Here is a 17,834-nt window from a genome sequence, read left to right as displayed (position 1 = left end):
CCTCCCAGGGAGGAGGACAGTACCCAGAGCCCTCTGCGGAGGGCAAGGCTTGGCCGGGCTCAGCAACTGGAAGGGACCCGGGAGGGCTTCGGTGCCCAGTACAACAGCCCTCCCCACCCAGCCGGTGCCCTCAGGCACCCTGTGCTTCCGGGGGCAGCCACCTGTCACTGCAGGAGGCACCAATTGTCATTGGGCCGCCACCTCCAAGACTCAGTTATTCTTAGCTCTGCCCAGCGGAGGCGGAGGCCCAGCCTCATCTGGCATCTTTTACAATTTCCTCCGGAGGCGCCTTGCACTTGCCCTCGGGGGCGAAGCCGAGCTAGGCTAGTCCTGGAGCTGAAGGGAGCCCTGGAGGCCATCTTGTCCAGCCAGCACCTCCTTCTACAGACGAGGAAACTGAGGCCCGGGGGGCGCCAGTCACTCACCCTCAGCACAGGCCGCACTTGAGCCCAGGGCTCCGCTTCCAGTCTGGGCCTTGTTTTCCCCTTTCTTTTGCATCACCCAGCCTCCAAGTCTCGTCCATTTGACAGACCCTCCAATAATCCAGACAGAATCGCGCCCCTGCCCTGCCCTGCCCTCCGCACACACTTCTCCCTTCACTCACTGAACTCGTTCCTCTCTTGACAGGGGGTGGGGCCGAGGGCGGGGCTGCCGTGCTGGGAGACTGGAACCTGGTCAGTCTGCCTAGGCTTCATGCTCAGTGTCTCTGCCCCACGATTGGGCCCTTCCTTCCCTGTCCTGCCAAGCCCGTGCAGGGCTCCAGAGCCCTGGCTTCCAGCCGCTCAGCAGCACGCCCCTTCCCCCATTTCCTGTGTCTCTTAAACTCTTGAAATCTTAGTTTACTCATCTGTAAAATGGAGATAATAACGTCCCCTTTTTGCGACCCTCGAAGTAGATTGCAATGCTGGCTTTTAAATAGACAAATGTTCCCTGTTCTGCTTCTCAGATTGCTCTGGGATCTCCTGGATGTGGGGATGCCCTCCTCTGATGCCATGCATTGCACTGGCACCATGCCCACCCAACTCTTGTGACTCCCTTCTGGCATTCCCTGGGTTTTCTGGAGGGTTGGATTTCCTCAGTTTCCCCAATCTGGAAAATATCCATGGGGAAGGAGGGGGCTGTCCATTCAATCTGCCTCTTCTCTCCTGTCCTGTGACCAGCTCGTCTCTCTCTTCTGTTGTCCCTTTCCTTGATTCCTCACTCTCAGTCCTGGTCAGTTCCTGCTTTCCCGGCCTTGGTCAGTAAAAGTCCCCTAAACCTCACTGGCTCACTCATAGAAAAGGGCCTCTCCTCTACCCAGCAGCTGTTTTAATTGAGGGCCAGTCACTATGATGCCTCTGGGGGGGAGATCCCAGGGTAATTATGACACAGGCACACACACTGGGGGTTGGGGGGGGACTGCATTTGGTGGCAGTAGGGGGGCCTAGGCTCCAACAAGCCCTGTCATTACCTGTGGATCCTCAGCAAGTCCTTTAACCGGGGGTGTGCTTTTAAATGTTTAACAACCGGCTCTCCAGAAAAATGTACCCGTAACTCATAACCTTTAAGTTGAATCTCTGTCATTAACATTTTTTCTATGCTTTCTTAAGTCTAGACAACAAACAAATCCCACAAATCAAGCCCTGATTTGCAGCATTTGCCAATTTTCAAGGTATGCAAAGCTTGAACTGAAAATGGAAATCGGTCCTTCGTAGGAACTGATTCCAGCATACCTCTACCCTTAACCCTCTCTGGGCCTCAGTTTCCCCGCTGTGTAAAATGAGAGTTGGCCTCTCCCAGCCATTATCCCAGGAACTGGATTACAAAGGAGAGCATGCCCTCTGCTATCACGTGAGCCCAAGGGTGGAAAGATATTTGCCAACTGGCATCAGGGAAGTTTCATCAGTTGATAGAGTCGGGAGGACCTGAATTCGGTTCAGACTCCAGACACTTACTAGCTGTGTGACCCTGGACAAGTCACTTTACCCTGTTTGCCTCAGTTTCCTCATCTGTAAAATGAGCTGGAGAAGGAAATGCAAACCGCTGCAGTGTCTTTGCCAAGAAAACCCCCAGTAGGGTCATGAAGTCAGATTCAACTGAAAATGACCTCAACAACACAACCCCCTTTAATTGGATGTGTGACTTCACACATCCTGACCTCAGTTTCCCCATCTGTCCCACAAGGAGGTGGTGTGTGTCTACATCTTGTTTCTCTGCTTCGGTTTTTGCTTTGCATCTCCAGGGCCTAGAACTGTATACCTGTCTGTGCCTGGTATGTGTTGGGTGATTGACTGATGGGGTGACTTCAGCTGTGCCTTTTTCAGTTCCGAAGTGTCTCGGGCAGGGCTAGGGATGGGCCCCTGGAACAGGGTGACCTCTGGTCGGGTGTGGCCAGCTTTTGTTTCTGCAGCAGCTGCCCTGGCCTTGGAGAGAGGGCTGAGGGATCGGGAGAGACGTCCTCCCTCTCTGCCTTCCCCTCCTGCCTGGGCCTGGCTGGTGCGCTGGCCTCCTCAAGGCCCTGACAAAGCCTTTTGAGGCTTACCTGGCTTTGGGGGACAGCCCGAAGTCGGGCTTCGGAGGATGAATCCTGGAGCCAGAAAGGACCTTCCCACATACTGTTGTTTGTTTAGCTCTATTGTTGCTCGGTTGTGTCTGACTGCCCATGACCCCATTTGGGGTTTTCTTGGCAAAGATACTGGAGTAGCTTTCCGTTTTACAGAGGGAGAAACTAAGGCAGAGTGAGAGTATATGATTTATCCAAGACCACATAAGTGAGATGTGGTTTAGAGGTCAGATGACTCAAAATGCATTTATTTAAGCTCTGCAATGTTTTTTCTTGCCTTCTTCTTGTCCAGCCTGGTCCTTTGCCCCCTTCCCTCTTGTATCATTTTTTTGTGTACCTCTTTGCTCTGTTTGAGAGACAGCTTGGCATAGCGGACCAAGGGCCCAAAGTAGAGTTTGGGGAGATCTTGGGGGCTTAGGAGTAGCCATGGAACCTTGGATCTGGCAAGTTCCCCACTCTGCCAGTTGTAGATAGGATGTGTCCATTAAGGAGGCCTGGGGACCTTCTGTATACCTTTCCTACAGTAGACGGGAGGAGGTCAGGTGATTTGGGCCCTTTTAAAGTGACCCTGGGGTTAAGCACAGAGATGGGGGAGACCTAGTGCGCTGGCAGGGGGGCATTCCTCAGAGTCCTGCATTAAATGTCCATGGCTAACAATTGCTTTAAATTTTTAAGCATTTTTGTTGATACCTTTTGTTTTTTATATCACACTGCTTTCTGCTTTCCATCATACCTTGAGAGCCTTCTTCTTCAATTAACTGAGACCAAAAAAAGTAGACATTGTTCTTACCTGCTAATGAGTTGACTACATCTCAGTCTCCTTTTCTCCTGGCCTTTCTGGGCCATCCTGACTCATCCATCCATCCATCCTGGCTTACCTGGTTATTTTGTGGAGTGAGAGATGGGCTAGGTTTTTGGAAACTGCCCCTCCTCCATAAAACCCTCCCAGATTCCCCCTCCCCTCCCCCCCACCTTCCTCCCCACTTCAAAAGTGATCTCTCTCTGTCTCTGTCTCTCTCTCTCTCTCCATTTTTCCTATAGTATTAAGACTAGACCTGTCATTAACTAGCCCCTGTCCTACAATGTCTTCTATTATAGCTATTTCTGTATACAACTCATCCCTCAACAGATCAAGCCCATTAGATTGTAAGCTCCATGAGGTCAGGGACTTTGAGGTTTTCCACCTTTGTATCTGAGCACAGGGCCTTTTGTGTACAAGTTAACAATAAAGCATTCCATACTGTGTTATTATAATGACCAAGTCTGGCCCAAGAAGAATAGAGAAAATGTGTCACTTCCTTGCAGGGGTGGGGGGTCTACAGGTATGAAATAATGTGCCTACTTTCAGACTTTTTTGTGTGTTGAGGGCCGATCTTAAGAGTCTGATAAGGGTTTAAGATCCAAGGCAGAGTTTGACCTCTGCTCAGGCTTTCACCCCAAAGGGCTCGAAGGATTAAGTGGTACGGCTCCCCAAATTCCTTCCTGATAAAGAGGTCACTGAGATATCCCTTCTCTCTCTTTGAACCTTAGGTTTACATATTTACTCCTCTATGCAGGTGGCGCCTAGGCGCCTGGGAAAACCTTGGAATCTACAGCCCAATCTAGGAACCCTGATAGGAGGAAATTCATGATTGTTACATCCTCAGCAGATGTTCTGGGGAATATCTCACGGGGAGGACTCTTTGAATTTAGGCTAGATTTTCCCTATATATTCTGTGCCCTCAGATGAATAAACTGAGTCAGTAATTCTACTCCTCCTGGCCCATGTCATAAGTTATTTCATGCCTCTCCGTTCGGTGTACAATCTGGTTGCAGGCAACATTTGTGTTGCTTTGTTTCCCCAAACTCCTCCCCCCCTTTTTTTTTTAAAGTTTCTTTTCCTCTGATTCTTTGTTGCAAGGGATCAGGGAGGGATATGTTCTCAAATGAAGGCACTCGCTCATTCTCTCTCTGTCTCTGACTCTCTCTGTGTGTCTCTGTCTCTCTCTGTCTCTCTCTTTCCCTCCTCTCTCCCTCCTTCTGTCTCCCCCTCTCTTTCCTTCCCTGTTCTAAGGCCCCTCCCAGCTCTGACCAAATAAATGAAGGAGCCATGGTGCAGTTTGTGATCAGAAGGGCTTGTGAGGGTCTGGATTCTGGCTCTATGACTTGGGGCATTATCCTAATTCAGTAAACGAAGAAACTGAGGCTCATTGGCTCAGTCACTGGCGCTACCCCCACCTCCTAAAGCTGATGTGGGAAAAGTGCATTGGAGACTTTGATCTTCTTTATATAAATGAAAGATGTTATAAGAAATGAATTTTAATAGATGATTATTCATGGATTGGTTTATTTTTTGGCTTTTTCAAAGGGAGGCTTATTTCAAAGGTATAACAAGAACAGACACACAAGTATCTTCCCCAACCCCTGGGGGACATTATTCCCCTCCCTCCCCATCATATAACCTCTCTAGCTCTGGGGAAGGGAAGGAGATTGAGTTCACAGTTTAACTTGGTTCCTCTAGGACCGGCCCACCAAGTTCCTGGTCCAAAGCCCCTCAACACCCTGGCTTCTTCCCTGCTGGGCTGGGCAGTATTCAAGCTGGAATCCTGGCTCCAAAGTCTCTGTGGCTCGGCCCCTTGGGTCCAGAGGGGGCTCCGGTACTCAGGCCTAGAACAGGAAAGGACAGGCCAAAGCCTAACCCAGTTCTCGAGGGCAGAGGGAGAGTGGGACAGTAGCCCTTTCACCACACTCAGCTCAGTTCATGGTGGCTGTGATGAGACCTTCACCCCCTGGAAGAAGGGGGATCTGATTATTAGGGTTGTTATAAGGTAAAGGAATTGAATGTTAAGTGCCACAGGCTGTAAGTGGGCCCTGGTCCCGAATGGAAGGTCTCTCTCCGTCTTCTAACTGTGGTCCAGACGCTTTGGCTCTCAGAGTTCAGCAACTCTGAGAAATGGGAGGAATAATACTCAGGTTCCCATGAGAGTGAGAACCACATTTGTGAACAGGAAGTGTAATGGAGGCAGGCCTGACCTGCAGAAGGAGGAAGAAGAAGAGGAGGAGGAGATCATTGTGTGTGGTAGAGGGGCTCTGGCTTGGAAGCCAGGGAGCCCCAAGTTTGAATCTAGGCCCAGCTATTTCCTGGCTATGTGACCCTGGCAGAGCCACCTCACTCTCTGTGCCTCAGTTTCCTCATCTGTAAAGCGGGGGGTCATAATAGCACCTGGCTCCCAAATGCATGTAAGAGATGCTGGCGTCACGTCTAACATTCAGAACTGACGAACACTTTAGGACTTGTCTCCTCTAACTTCTTCATCTTAGAGAGGAGGAGACTGAGGTCAGGGAGGACCCAAGATCTGGAGCCAGAAGGGACCTCAGAGGCCATCTAATGCAACTTCCTCTTTTTCAATGGGGGAATGGGGAATTGGCCTACCTAGGGCTGGCAGAAACCTTGCATTCCTCATTTAGCAGGGAAAGCTGAGGCCCAGTGAGGTTGTTAGAGGTAATACTGGAGCAGGGAACAGGCCTAGGATAGCGGCTGGGCTATTGCTGTTTTTGTCCAACACCCTGCTTTGCTCCTGCTTTCCAGAGAGCCCACAATGGCACCAGGCAGGGCAGCTGGGGGCCCCAGGGTGGGTGTGCCCCAACCCAGACCTGCTCTTGGGGGCTGGGTTTTCTCTTATCGGGACGGGTACAGCCCCAGGAGCCCAGTGAGTGCTGGGTCTTTCCTGGCCTCTGGCTTCGAGCTGCTGATTCAGACCCCTGTGGACAGAGCTGCTTGGACTCTGCTCTCCTCCCAGGGGACCAGCCTTGCCCTTCGAGTCAGGTCCTGGTGGCACCTGGTACAGGTGTCAGGTCCCTGTGAGGATGGGGGTGGGGCATGATGGGCCTCCCGTGAATGGCTTGGGGACAGCTCATTCGACTAGACCTTTCCATGGTTCTCTGGTCCAATGGCCGAGCTGGCTTTGCTGGCTCAGCTTTGTGGGCCTAGATCGGGGGCTGGGGCCATCACCAGGCTCCTGGGACTAGACACTAACCTGCCTTTGAAAATAGTCACTGGGCATTAGTCAGTTGTGTCTCAGTGGGGGAGGGGGGTACCTAGTGCATAAAATGTCAGAGATGGGAGGGAGCTTAGAACAAGGAAGGTCAGAGCTAGGTGGGAGCTTAGAATAGGGAAGGTCAGAGTTGGGAGGGAGCTTAGAACAGGAAATAGAAGAGGTGAGAGGGGCCTTAGAATAAGGGGAAGTCAGAGCTGGGAAGAGCCTTAGAACAAGGAAGGTCAGAGCTGGGAGGGACCTTAGAATAAGGAATGTCGGAACTAGAAGGGGCCTTAGAAGAGGGAATGGCAGAGCTGAGAGGGAGCTTAGAACAGGGAAGGTCAGAGTTGGGAGGGAGCTTAGAACAAGGAATGTCAGAACTGAGAGGGTCCTTAGAAGAGGGAATGACAGAATTGAGAGGGAGCTTAGAACAGGGAATGGCAGAGGTGAGAGGGGGCTGAGAATAGGGGAGGTCAGAGCTGGAAGGGCCTTTAAAACATGGAATGTCAGGTCTCGGAGGAGCCGTAGAGCATGGAATGTCAGGGCTGGGAGGGGCCTTAAAGACCGTTCAGTCCAGCTTCTTATTATGCAGAAGTTAGTAGAGGGGAGGAGGGGAACTGCTCCAGCTCCTGAGTGGGAAATTTGGGCCTAAAACACAGGTTTCCTTGTTCTCAGTTGAGGGTTTTTCATCAGCTTTGGGGTGGGGAATGTGGGTGTTCTAGATTCCAGCCTCTGCTCCTAGATCCCTTTCCTTTCTTCTAGAGCCCTCTAGCCTGGTGTTGACCATCTTACCAAGGGCGGTCTCCCTTTCCTGCCACCCCGGTCCCTCCCTGGCTTCCTCCCTGCTCCCCTCCCACTTCCCTTGCCGAGCTGGGCCCAGAGGCAGACTGAGGCACAAGCAGGTGAGCCATCTCAGCCCCGGCCCCCAGGGTGCAGCCTTAGTTCCCAGGGCTGGCAGGGAGGAGCCTGGGCACCAGCCTGGGGTAGAATTCAGTGGGTTGGAGGGTATGAGTCACCGCAGCCTGGCCGGGCCCTGGAACAGCCTGGACCAGCCACACCCAGAGACAGGCTTCCAGACTCTGGAATTGCTGCTTGAAATAGCTTGCAGTTTGGAGAAAGGTAGAGGGGAGACAAGATTAGCCCAGACCTCCCTTGCTGTGACCTCCTGTGGTTCTCTACAAAGAAACACTGACCAGCGGAGCATCCCCCCCCCCAATCCAGCTCTGCTCACAGAGATAAATTCCTGAGGGGACTCAACGCTTTGTCTAGGATTGGACCCGACCATTGGTGGCATCCTGGTGTTTATTTCTTGTGATTCAGGGAGGGACAGAGACTCAGAGGGGACAGATGTTCTCTTTTTGACAGGAGAATGTCAAACCTGGAAGGGTATATCTGGTATAAGCCCCTCATTTTGCAGATAGGGAAACTGAGAAATGGTAGAAGGGAAGCTCCTAAGGGCAAATTTTGTTGGCCTTTGTACGCTGGTCACTTAGCAGTGTTGGGCACACAGAAGGTGATTAATCAATGTTTGTTGATTAAATGGTTGACTTGGAAAAGAGCCTGGCCAAGATTAGTCCCGTAAGTAGGGTGGCTGAGGGAGGGCATTAGTGATGGAAAAACCAGAGGAGCTGATACTGACAGGAGGCAGTGTCCTGTCTATATGGGGGAAAGAACTGAGGGCCCGAGTTCAAATTCCACTTGACCATTTGCTAGCTCTGAGACCTCCGTCCCATTCCCTGTTACCTAGCCTTGGTTTCTCCAGTCATAGAGTGAGAGTTTGGACCAGAGACGATTTCCAAGTTTGCTTCTTGTTTGTCAGCTTCTCTTCCTACCCCCTGTGCCCTCCACGGCTGGCTGGTGGGGGCTAAAAACAGAAGGAGTCACCCTGGTGGGGTCTTGGGGAATCTCCTCACATACAAAGAAGGAGTCTTGGTCCTCTATGAACGACAGTTCTCGCCCTGCCACAAAATAACCTGGCATGATGAGATAACAGCTTCACTCTTCCTTCCAGCTCTGTGTGTGGTCACCAAGGTTGGAATTCTTTGTTTTTTTAATTGAAATAACTTGGTGCCTTTAAAAAAAATGGGGGGAGGGGAACTTTGTTGCTGTTAGCTCAGTATTACCCATGAGTGAGTGAGGACTGTTCCATGGGAAGAGATGTGGTGAGATCCTAGGATTGTGGGTCAGAGGGTGAGTACTCCAACCTCTTCATCCTGCGGCGGATGAAATTGAGGCCCAAGAGGTTAAGTGATTTACCCAAGGTCATATGGGCAGTAAGCATCAGAGGGCAGATTTGAACCCAGGGTTTTTTGCTCCCAAGTTACTATTCTTTTGCTGGACCAGATCACCTCTCAAACTCAGATAGGTTCAATTTGAGCTCTTGATAAATTACCAGATGCTGGCTGGAGTTTCACGGGCTAAGCAGCTTCTGATTCAACCTCTTCATTTTACAGATGAGGAAAGCTGAAAATAAAGTGGCAAATGCAGGATTTGAACCTAGAGCCTCTAACTCCAAACTATTTCTCTATTTTCCTTATTGGAAAAGTGATAGGGAGTGTCAAGGCCCGTGTGGGAAAGGAGAAAAAAATTTGCGTTTATAGCCCCAGATCCAAGTCTGGGCTCCATCATCTCTTCCCTCTACCACCATTCTGTGAACCTTGGTTTCCCCATTTGTAAAAGAGGAATAAGAATGCTCACTGCCCTCTTTATCCAATGATCCCCCTTTATAATAAGCATGGCATTTGTCTGTTTGCACCTCTCAGGGGATCACGTGCTGGGGCCAGAGAGGAAGGACTCTGGAAGCCCACAGGCAGGCGGAGAACTGGAGGAAGCCAAGCCTGGGCTCGGGCTTGGAGCCAAGCGGGCTTCAAAGCTTGTCTTGGTTGGGGAGCCGCCCGTGTTCTTCACTGTAGACGTCTAGATTGATCGTAAACTCGTATTACAAGGATCCTATAGTAAAGTTTTACACAGATGTATCACTAATGTAACGTGTGCTCAAATGAGATAATGTGCATTAGGTTGTTTTCCATCTTTAAGGCTGCCTAGAGATGTAAGGTATCAGGGTACTGTGGTGTGGAGGGGCCCCACAGCTCACCAAGACTTCTGCCCCAGAGTGTAGGTACCACGGCAGCCCAAACCCGAGTATCTGAAATGCTTAGCAGTCACAGTTAGCCAGTGGGTGAAGACTTTTTGTAACCAGAGCAGCTCAGTTAACTGTATACAGGGGCACACAGGGCTGTAATCTCTGGCAGGACAGGATGCCCCCACACCTACGAAATCAGAGGTCCATAGGGCTGAAGTCCATCTTACATGCATATTCACTCTACAGCATCTGGGCATTTGTATTAATTCCTTCCATTTGGAAAATCTTTTTGAATTAATTTACCTACAGTTGAAACTTTAGCAAAATCGTAAGTGTGCATTTTTCTTAAGAGTAGAAAAGAATATAGCAGAGGGCTCATCACCATGTAGTAAAGAGTGTTTTCATACTCATGGAGCAGTCAGTGCATCTGCGTTTGACACAATTAACCTTTTGTTTGAATATGTTCACCTTGAGAAATGTTGAAAATGTTACCTACATAGTCACCATTTTAAAATTTGTTTTTATTGTGGCATGCATGTAAGAGAATTTTCTATTATGGAGTCAGGATGAAAGTCAGAGAAGATAATGGAACTTTATAGGAAGGAAGGGAAGGAGGGAGGAAGGAAGGAAGAAGGGAGTGTGAGAGGGAGGGAGGGAGAGAGGAAGAAAGGAAAGAAGGAAGGGAGGGAGGGAGGAAGGAAGGAGGGAGGGTGAGAGGGAGGGAGGGAGAGAGGAAGAAAGGAAAGAAGGAAGGGAGGGAGGGAGGAAGGAAGGGAGGGAGGAAGGAAGGAAAGGAGGGAGGGTGAGAGGAGGGAGGGAGAGAGGAAGAAAGGAAAGGAGGAAGGGAGGGAGGAAGGAAGGAAGGAAGGAAAGAAGGAAGGAAGGAAGGACGGAAGGAAAGGAGGGAGGAAGGAAGGAATGGAGGGAGGGAAGAAAGGAAGGAGGGAGGGAGGGAAGGAAGGAAGGAAGGAAGGAAGGAAGGAAGGAAGGAAGGAGGGAGGGAAGAAGGAAGGGAGGGGAGGGAGGGTGAGAGGGAGGGAGGGAGAGAGGAAGAAAGGAAAGAAGGAAGGGAAGGGAGGAAGGAACGGAGGGAGGAAGGAAGGAAAGGAGGGAGGGTGAGAGGGAGGGAGGGAGAGAGGAAGGAAGGAAAGAAGGAAGGGAAGGAGGGAGGGAGGAAGAAAGGAAAGAAGGAAGGGAGGGAGGGAGGAAGGAAGGGAGGGAGGGAGGGAGGAAGGAAAGGAGGGAGGGGGAGAGGGAGGGAGGGAGAGAGGAAGAAAGGAAAGAAGGAAGGGAGGGAGGGAGGAAGGAAGGGAGGAAGGAAGGAAGGAAAGGAGGGAGGGTGAGAGGGAGGGAGGGAGAGAGGAAGAAAGGAAAGAAGGAAGGGAGGAGGGAGGAGGAAGGAAGGAAGGAAGGAAGGAAGGAAGGATGGAAGGAAAGGAGGGAGGAAGGAAGGAATGGAGGGAGGGAAGAAAGGAAGGAGGGAGAGAAGGAAGGAGGGAAGGAAGGAAGGAAGGAGGGAGGGAGGAAGGAAGGAAGGGAGGGAGGGGGGAGAGAGGAAGAGAAGAAGGAAGGCAGGAAGGAAGGAAGGAAAGGAGGGAGGAAGGAAGGAATGGAGGGAGGGAAGGAGGGAGGAAGGAAGGAAGGAAGGAAGGGAGGGAGGGAGGGAGAGAGGAAGAGAGGAAGGAAGTGCCCCTTGGTACAGTCAGGCCACATTTGGAGGAGTGTGTGCTGTTCTGGGCACTACGTTTCAGGATGTGTGTTAACAACCATAAGATCGTAGAGATGGACTGGAACGGGCTCCACTCCAAAGTCAGCTAACATATCCATTTTGCAGAGGAAGACACTTCCTGGCTTGCCCTGGGTTGACGGGCTGGTTAAGTATAATGAGGGAGAATTTGAACCCAGCCCCTCCTGACTCTGAGGCCAACTTTTTATGCCCCTGGATGCACCGGGCAGCTGGTGGCACAGTGGAAAGGACATTTGGAAGGAGGTCAGGAAGATCTGGGTTCAGATCACAGCCTCAGGTGCTTATTAGCTAGTTGACCCTGGTCAGGTCATTTAACCACTATCTGCCTCAGTTTTCTCAACCACAAAATGGAGAAGATAATAGCACCTGCCTTGTATAGTTGTGTTGTGAGGATCAGACATATCTGTGAAACCTTAGCACAGTGCCTGGCACACAGTAGGTGCTCAAGGGCTCATTGCCTTTCCGCAGCGCTCCCCGTCACAGTGCTGTTCCAGAGGAGGACGGCCTCAGGGCGTTGGAGCAAAGCACTTCCCAGCGCTATGGGCCCGCCCCCCCCCCCAGCTGGAGGTCTCCCGTCCTGCTACTGATAAAGCCGCATCCTTTTGGATGGGACACTGTGGCTGTCACTCTCTGGACCTCAGTTTCCTCATCTGTAAAACAAGGCAGTTACGCTAAGTGACCTCTGAGATCTCTTTCAGCTCCACATCTAGCAGCCATGAACTCTAGCTTCTTCCCCTCCAGGGGCTCAGTTTCCACGCTAGGTTTGAGGGGCCCAGCTCCAGGCTCTGCAGAGCTAGTTACAAGGCAGCCTGTGCAGCCTCCTTCCTAAGGGAGGATTCTTTCTCCCTGATTCACTTCTCTGCCTCACACTGAGGACGAGCAAAGGTGTTTGATTCTTTTTAATTTTTTTTTTTAATTTGGGATCATCTTCCTGATTATCCAGTACTTGGAGTCCAGAAGATCTGAGCTCAAATCCAGCCTCAGATTAGCTGTGTGACCTGGCAAGCCTTCACATCTGTCTCCTCATCTGTACAATGGACATAATAATAGCATTTACTTCTCAAGGTGGTTGTGAGGATCAAAGGATGTGATATTTGTAAAGCGCTATTGAAGCATTATTACTATTAATATTACCTTCCTAAGCCATAACTCCAGGATAACCTTGGACGGATGCAGCCTTGTTTCTCCTTATACTAGGTGGTCTCCTGCCTCAGTGTGGTTTTGTTTGTTTTCCTTCCTTTTGGGGGGCAGCCTCCCTAGGACTTTCTCTTTCTGGTCTCCTCCCCTCTTGTCCGGCGGTTGGGTGTCTCCAGGGGCCTCTCCCATCCATTCTCTTTAGGGCTGTCCTGAGCCAGGGAGACTAGGTTGGGTTGGCTTGGCCCTCCCCCAACAGAATTGGAGCAAAAGGTGTGTGTGTGTGTGTGTGTGTGTGTGTGTGTGTGTGCAGATGTACAAGTGTGTATGGGTGTGTGTGTAGGTTGTAGGTGTATATGTCTTTATTGTGTGTGTGTGTGTGTTTGTGTTCAGATGTACAAGTGTGTATGGGTGTGTGTGTAGGTTTTAGGTGTATATGTCTTTATTGTGTGTGTGTGTGTGTTTGTGTTCAGATGTACAAGTGTGTATGGGGGTGTGTGTAGGTTGTAGGTGTATATGTCTTTATTGTGTGTGTGTGTGTGTGTTTGTGTTCAGATGTACAAGTGTGTATGGGGGTGTGTAGGTTTTAGGTGTATATGTCTTTATTGTGTGTGTGTGTTTGTGTTCAGATGTACAAGTGTGTATGGGGGGTAGGTTGTAGGTGTATATGTCTTTATTGTGTGTGTGTGTGTGTGTGTTGTGTCAGATGTACAAGTGTGTATGGGGGTGTGTAGGTTGTAGGTGTATGTCTTTATTGTGTATGTGTGTATGTGTTTGTATGCAGATGTACAGGTATGTATGGGGGGGTGTAGGTTGTAGGTATATATGTCTTTATTGTGTGTGTATGTGTGTTTTGTGCGCAGATGTACAAGTGTGTATGGGGGTGTGTAGGTTGTAGGTGTATATGTCTTTATTGTGTGTGTGTTTGTGTTCAGATGTACAAGTGTGTATGGGGGGTGTAGGTTGTAGGTGTATATGTCTGTATTGTGTGTGTGTGTGTGTGTTTGTGTTCAGATGTACAAGTGTGTATGGGGGTGTGTGTAGGTTGTAGGTGTATATGTCTTTATTGTGTGTGTGTGTGTGGGGGGGTTTGCTGACTCTCTACACCCAGAGTTAGAGAGAAATAGGCTTTGGCTAGGTGTAATGAAGGACTTGATTAGACTGCAAGCCTCTTGAGGGCAGAGCCTGTCTTTTGCCTCTTTTCATATCCCCAGGGCTTAGCCCGATACCTGCCCGTTGCTTATGGAGTGATGGGACCTCCTAAAAGCAGACCAGGCAGCCTGGGTTCTCCATTGCTGGAGTCTTCAGCAGAGGCCGGGCCGGCCCGTTGGCCTCCTGGAGGAGGCAGGGATCCCGGCTCAGAGCCTGCCCAGATGGAGTGGCCTCAGTGGCTTCGTGACTCTGCGGTCTTTGTGGTTGAGTCTGGGGTGAGAGGATGGAGGAAAGGAGATAGCTGGGCTCAGCCCCTCTGCTGGCTTGGGGGGAGGGGGCTTCCTGGAAGGCTTTTTGACACAGTTGGCTGGGAGCATGGAGACCCAATATAACCTCGGACCTGTGCCGAGGGCCTTTCCCAAGACGGGGGCTCTTGGGAGCCCTCCCTGCCCCACCCCCTTTTTTAGGCCTTCCATCTACTCCAAGCACAGATGTTGTGGGGCACTCATCTGGGAAGTTTTCTTCTGGAAATCTCTTACCCTGTAGTATTTCATTCTTTTAAAGTGATAATTATTTTCAATTAACAAAAATTTACCTTTGCTTCCTATTTAAAAGGAACAAGAAACCTTTCTAACAAATATTTCTATTAAGTTCAGTCATGTCTGACTCTTGTGACCCCATTTGGGGTTTTCTTGGCAGAGATACTGAAGTGGTTTGCTGTTCCCTTCTCCAGCTCATTTTATAGATGAGGAAACTGAGGCAAATAGGGTGAAGTGACTCGCCCAAGGTCACACAGCTAGTAAGTGTATGAGTCTGGATTTGAACTCAGGACCTCCTGCCTTCATCCACAGTGCCACCTAGCTGCCCACTTTTAAAAAGCTGTTTTCCCAAGAGCTTTACTGGAGTCTCACAAGCCCTGGTGCTTCTGGGATATCAATGGACCCAATTTATGGCTAAGGAAACTGAGGATGGGAGAGTTTAAGGGTCTGAGGGCTAATGAGTGTCAGAGGCAGGATTTGAACCCAGGTCTTCCTGACTCCATCTTGCAGTCTCTCTTTGGCTAACAGGGGCTCGAGAGCTTTAGAAATTCCCCTTGGTAATTATAATAATATTTTACATTTTTCACATATATTGTCTTTAAATATATGTTTATTGATCTCTTGTGTTTACATCACTGGTACTTCCCAACATACCCCTCCTTGCTCCCTTCCCAGAGATCCATCCCTTATAACAAAGAATAAGAAGGGGAGGGGTGTGTGTGTATGTGTGTGTGTGTGTGTGTGTGTGTGTGTGTGTGTGTGTGTGTAAGGGGGAGGGGGACAATCCTTTACATTTATCTGAGGCTGGGGAAGGACATAGGGTTTAGGGGCAGAGTGAGTCTGCCTGGGGAGAGCACACAGAATGGGGACTGACCCACATTCAGGGGTGAGTCAGGTCAACTTGACTCTCCTTCTCTTGCTGTGGGCCAGCCCTGACCTGTCTTCAGCCAAGTCCTGGCCCTATCTACATGACCTTGGATGAGTCCTTTCCTCTCCTTGGGTTCTCTCATCTGGAAAATAAAAGAGTTTCACGACGGCCTTCAGGGTCCCCCCCCTCCCCCGGCCCTTTGAGGGCTGGGCAGCTGGCGTTGCTGGACACCCTGACAAACTGCCAAGGAAGGGTCTCACTGAGACCAAGTTTTCCCACCAACATAAGTATCAGATGCCTCATCTCTTCTCCCCTTACTGGCTCACAATGGGCCCATGATGACCTTTTTCTTTTTTTTCATTTCTTTGCAGTTGGGTGGCTTTGTGCTATCCCCTGTCTGGTTCATCTACAGCCTTTTCATGAAGCTTTTTGGGAAGCCGGCTCCCCCCATCACCCTAGAGAACCCTGAGGTGAAGTACCCGTTGAGGCTGATTGACAAAGAGGTGAGTGATAGGGCCCAGCCTGGGTGGGGACGCTGAGACACCCCCGCATTGGGGATACTCCTTCCTGGGGGCCTTTGAGCAAGGGCACTGTACTGGAAAGTCAGAGGGATCGAGTGCCCTTTGAATTAGCCCCTTCTTGGTTGGACTGGGTGGGGGGCTGTGTCCCCTCTGCCTCTGGATCTCAGATCCCAGATCCCAGGTCCCATCACCAGTAGCTAATGTCTACTGAGCTCTGACTAGGTACAGAGCCGGGGGGATACTCATCTATCCCATGCACCTCTGGAGGGCTGAGTAACTCCTACCCTGGGCCTAGAGGGGCTTTGAAGAAAAATCAGAAAAGCTATTCAATGCAGAAAGCAATAGGATTCTTCTATATATTAATTTTTTTCACTTTTATTTTACATCTTTCTTTTTTTAATTAATAAAAATCTATTTTCTTTCCCTACAAACTCTTCTTTGCTCCTTCCCCCTCCCTGTGCACAGAGAATAAAAGAAAAGTGACAACCTATGTTTAGTCACGCCCCTGCATTAGCCAGGATCTGTGTTTGAGTATTCCCCTTGAGGTCACCCCTTCTCTGTTAGGAGGTGAGCTGCAGGCTTCATCACGATGAGTCATTGCATCAATCAGTAATCCTTACCGCTTTCAAAGTTGCTTGTTTCCGCTATGTCTTATTGTATACATTGCTCTCCTGGTTCTGCTCACCTCATCTTGCATCAGTTCAGACACGTCTTCCCAGGTTCTGTGAAACCACCCCCTTCCCCATTTCTTACAGCACAATAGCGTTACATCACCTTCATGTCCCACAACTTGTTCAGCCATTCCCCAACCGACGGGCACCCCCTGTTTCTAATTCTTTTCCACCACAAAAAGAGCTGCTATCAGCATTGTTGTACACATGGTGCCTTTATCTTCTTTCTTTGATCTCTTTGGGGCATAGACTTAGCATTGCTGGGTCAAAATGTATGCTTAGCTCAGTAACTTAGAGAGCCTGATTCCAAAGTTCCTAGGAGGGATTCCAGAGAAAGGGCAGGGCAGAAAGGAGGGTGTCCTAGACAGGAGGACAGAACACAGTTAAGGGACAGACCTCGTGTCAGACTGAGGAAGGCTAAATCTGAGAAATCAGAGACCGTTCCCAGACTTTAGCCCTGGGGCACGTCCAGCCTGGCTGAGCCTTCAGAAGGCACGTCCTAAGAGAAACAGCTGAATGAGCAAAGAATGTTAAGCCTGGAGGACAGAATCTATGGAAAGAAGGGAGTAAGGAGGGAAAACTGGATGTGCAGAGCTGGAAGGGGCGTCTGAGGCCCTCAATTTACAGAAAGGGAGACTGAGGCCTAGCTAGAGGGGGGAAGAGACAAGGGCAAAGACAGGACCCAGGGTCTGAGAGGCAGCCTCGATGGGTTATACTTAATTATGGGGTCCCAGAAGGAGAAACCAGGACTGGTGGGTGAAATCACAAAAAGAAAGATTTCAGGTCAGCATAAGGAATACTTTTGACTTTGGGGGGTTCTAATTGGGAAGGAGTTGCCCCAGGGGTGATGAGCCCCCCTGCCTCCCCCTGCCCTCATCACTGTAGGCATTCAGGCAAAGGTCAGATGACTGTCTAGCAGGCATTCTTGGATGAGGTGGAGGGCTGGTCCCTTCTGACTCCTGTGATTCCAATTCGGCCCAGCCCTCCTCTTTTTACCAACAGGAATAAAAGAAGGACTGTCTTATTCTTTGTGCCTGCGTCCCCAGGGCCTGGCACAAGGTGGGCATATTCATACAGGTTGATTGATTGATTGAGGTGCAATTACTTGCCCAAAGCCACACAGTTGGTTAGTAGCGGATCTGGGACTGAAGCCCAGGTCCCTGACTTAATTCAGAGCCCTCTCTTTGGCCAGGAAAGAAACAAAGATGCTCAGTGTGGGGTTAGCCTTCCCGTGTGTGCCTACCTCTGAGCTGATAATAATGGTAATAATATTCATAATAACAGCATTTACGTAGCACTCTCCTTCATCCCATGACAAGCATGATAATTATAGCTCCCATTCCTAGAGAGCTTTCAAGGCTTGCAAACCACATTCTTTCCATGTTATTTCCATCTAATCTGGGGAGTAGATATTATCATCCTCATTTTACAGATGAGGGAACTGAGGCAGGGAGCAGCCAAGTGACTCACCAGGGTTGCACAGCTTAAGCATCTCCTGACTCCAAAGCCAACGCTCTGTCCACTGGGCCGCTCAGGCCAGGTCCAGGTTCAGGCCTTGTTCC

General features: G+C 50.1%; 1 protein-coding gene across 2 annotated transcripts in view; it reads left to right on the top strand.

The window, feature by feature from the left end:
• CYB5R3 (cytochrome b5 reductase 3) overlaps nucleotides 1-17,834 on the top strand; it is a 37,988-nt gene that overhangs the window by 797 nt on the left and 19,357 nt on the right. Inside the window, exons 1-2 of one of the 2 annotated variants that reach the window (XM_020982790.2) lie at nucleotides 7,392-7,460; nucleotides 15,452-15,583. In XM_020982790.2, the coding sequence (XP_020838449.1) occupies nucleotides 15,500-15,583 (84 nt within the window). In that variant the 5' untranslated portion in view covers nucleotides 7,392-7,460; nucleotides 15,452-15,499. Of the gene's footprint in view, nucleotides 1-7,391; nucleotides 7,461-15,451; nucleotides 15,584-17,834 lie in introns of those variants that run through there. The other variant, XM_020982789.2, reaches the window with a different exon arrangement.

The sequence above is a fragment of the Phascolarctos cinereus genome, unplaced genomic scaffold, assembly GCF_003287225.1.
Source record: "Phascolarctos cinereus isolate Bilbo 61053 unplaced genomic scaffold, phaCin_HiC Scaffold_1;HRSCAF=81, whole genome shotgun sequence".
In the NCBI taxonomy this organism is placed as follows: Eukaryota; Metazoa; Chordata; class Mammalia; order Diprotodontia; family Phascolarctidae; genus Phascolarctos; species Phascolarctos cinereus.
The sequence above is the reverse complement of the archived record's forward strand: the minus strand, read 5'-3'. Positions and strand labels throughout refer to the sequence as shown.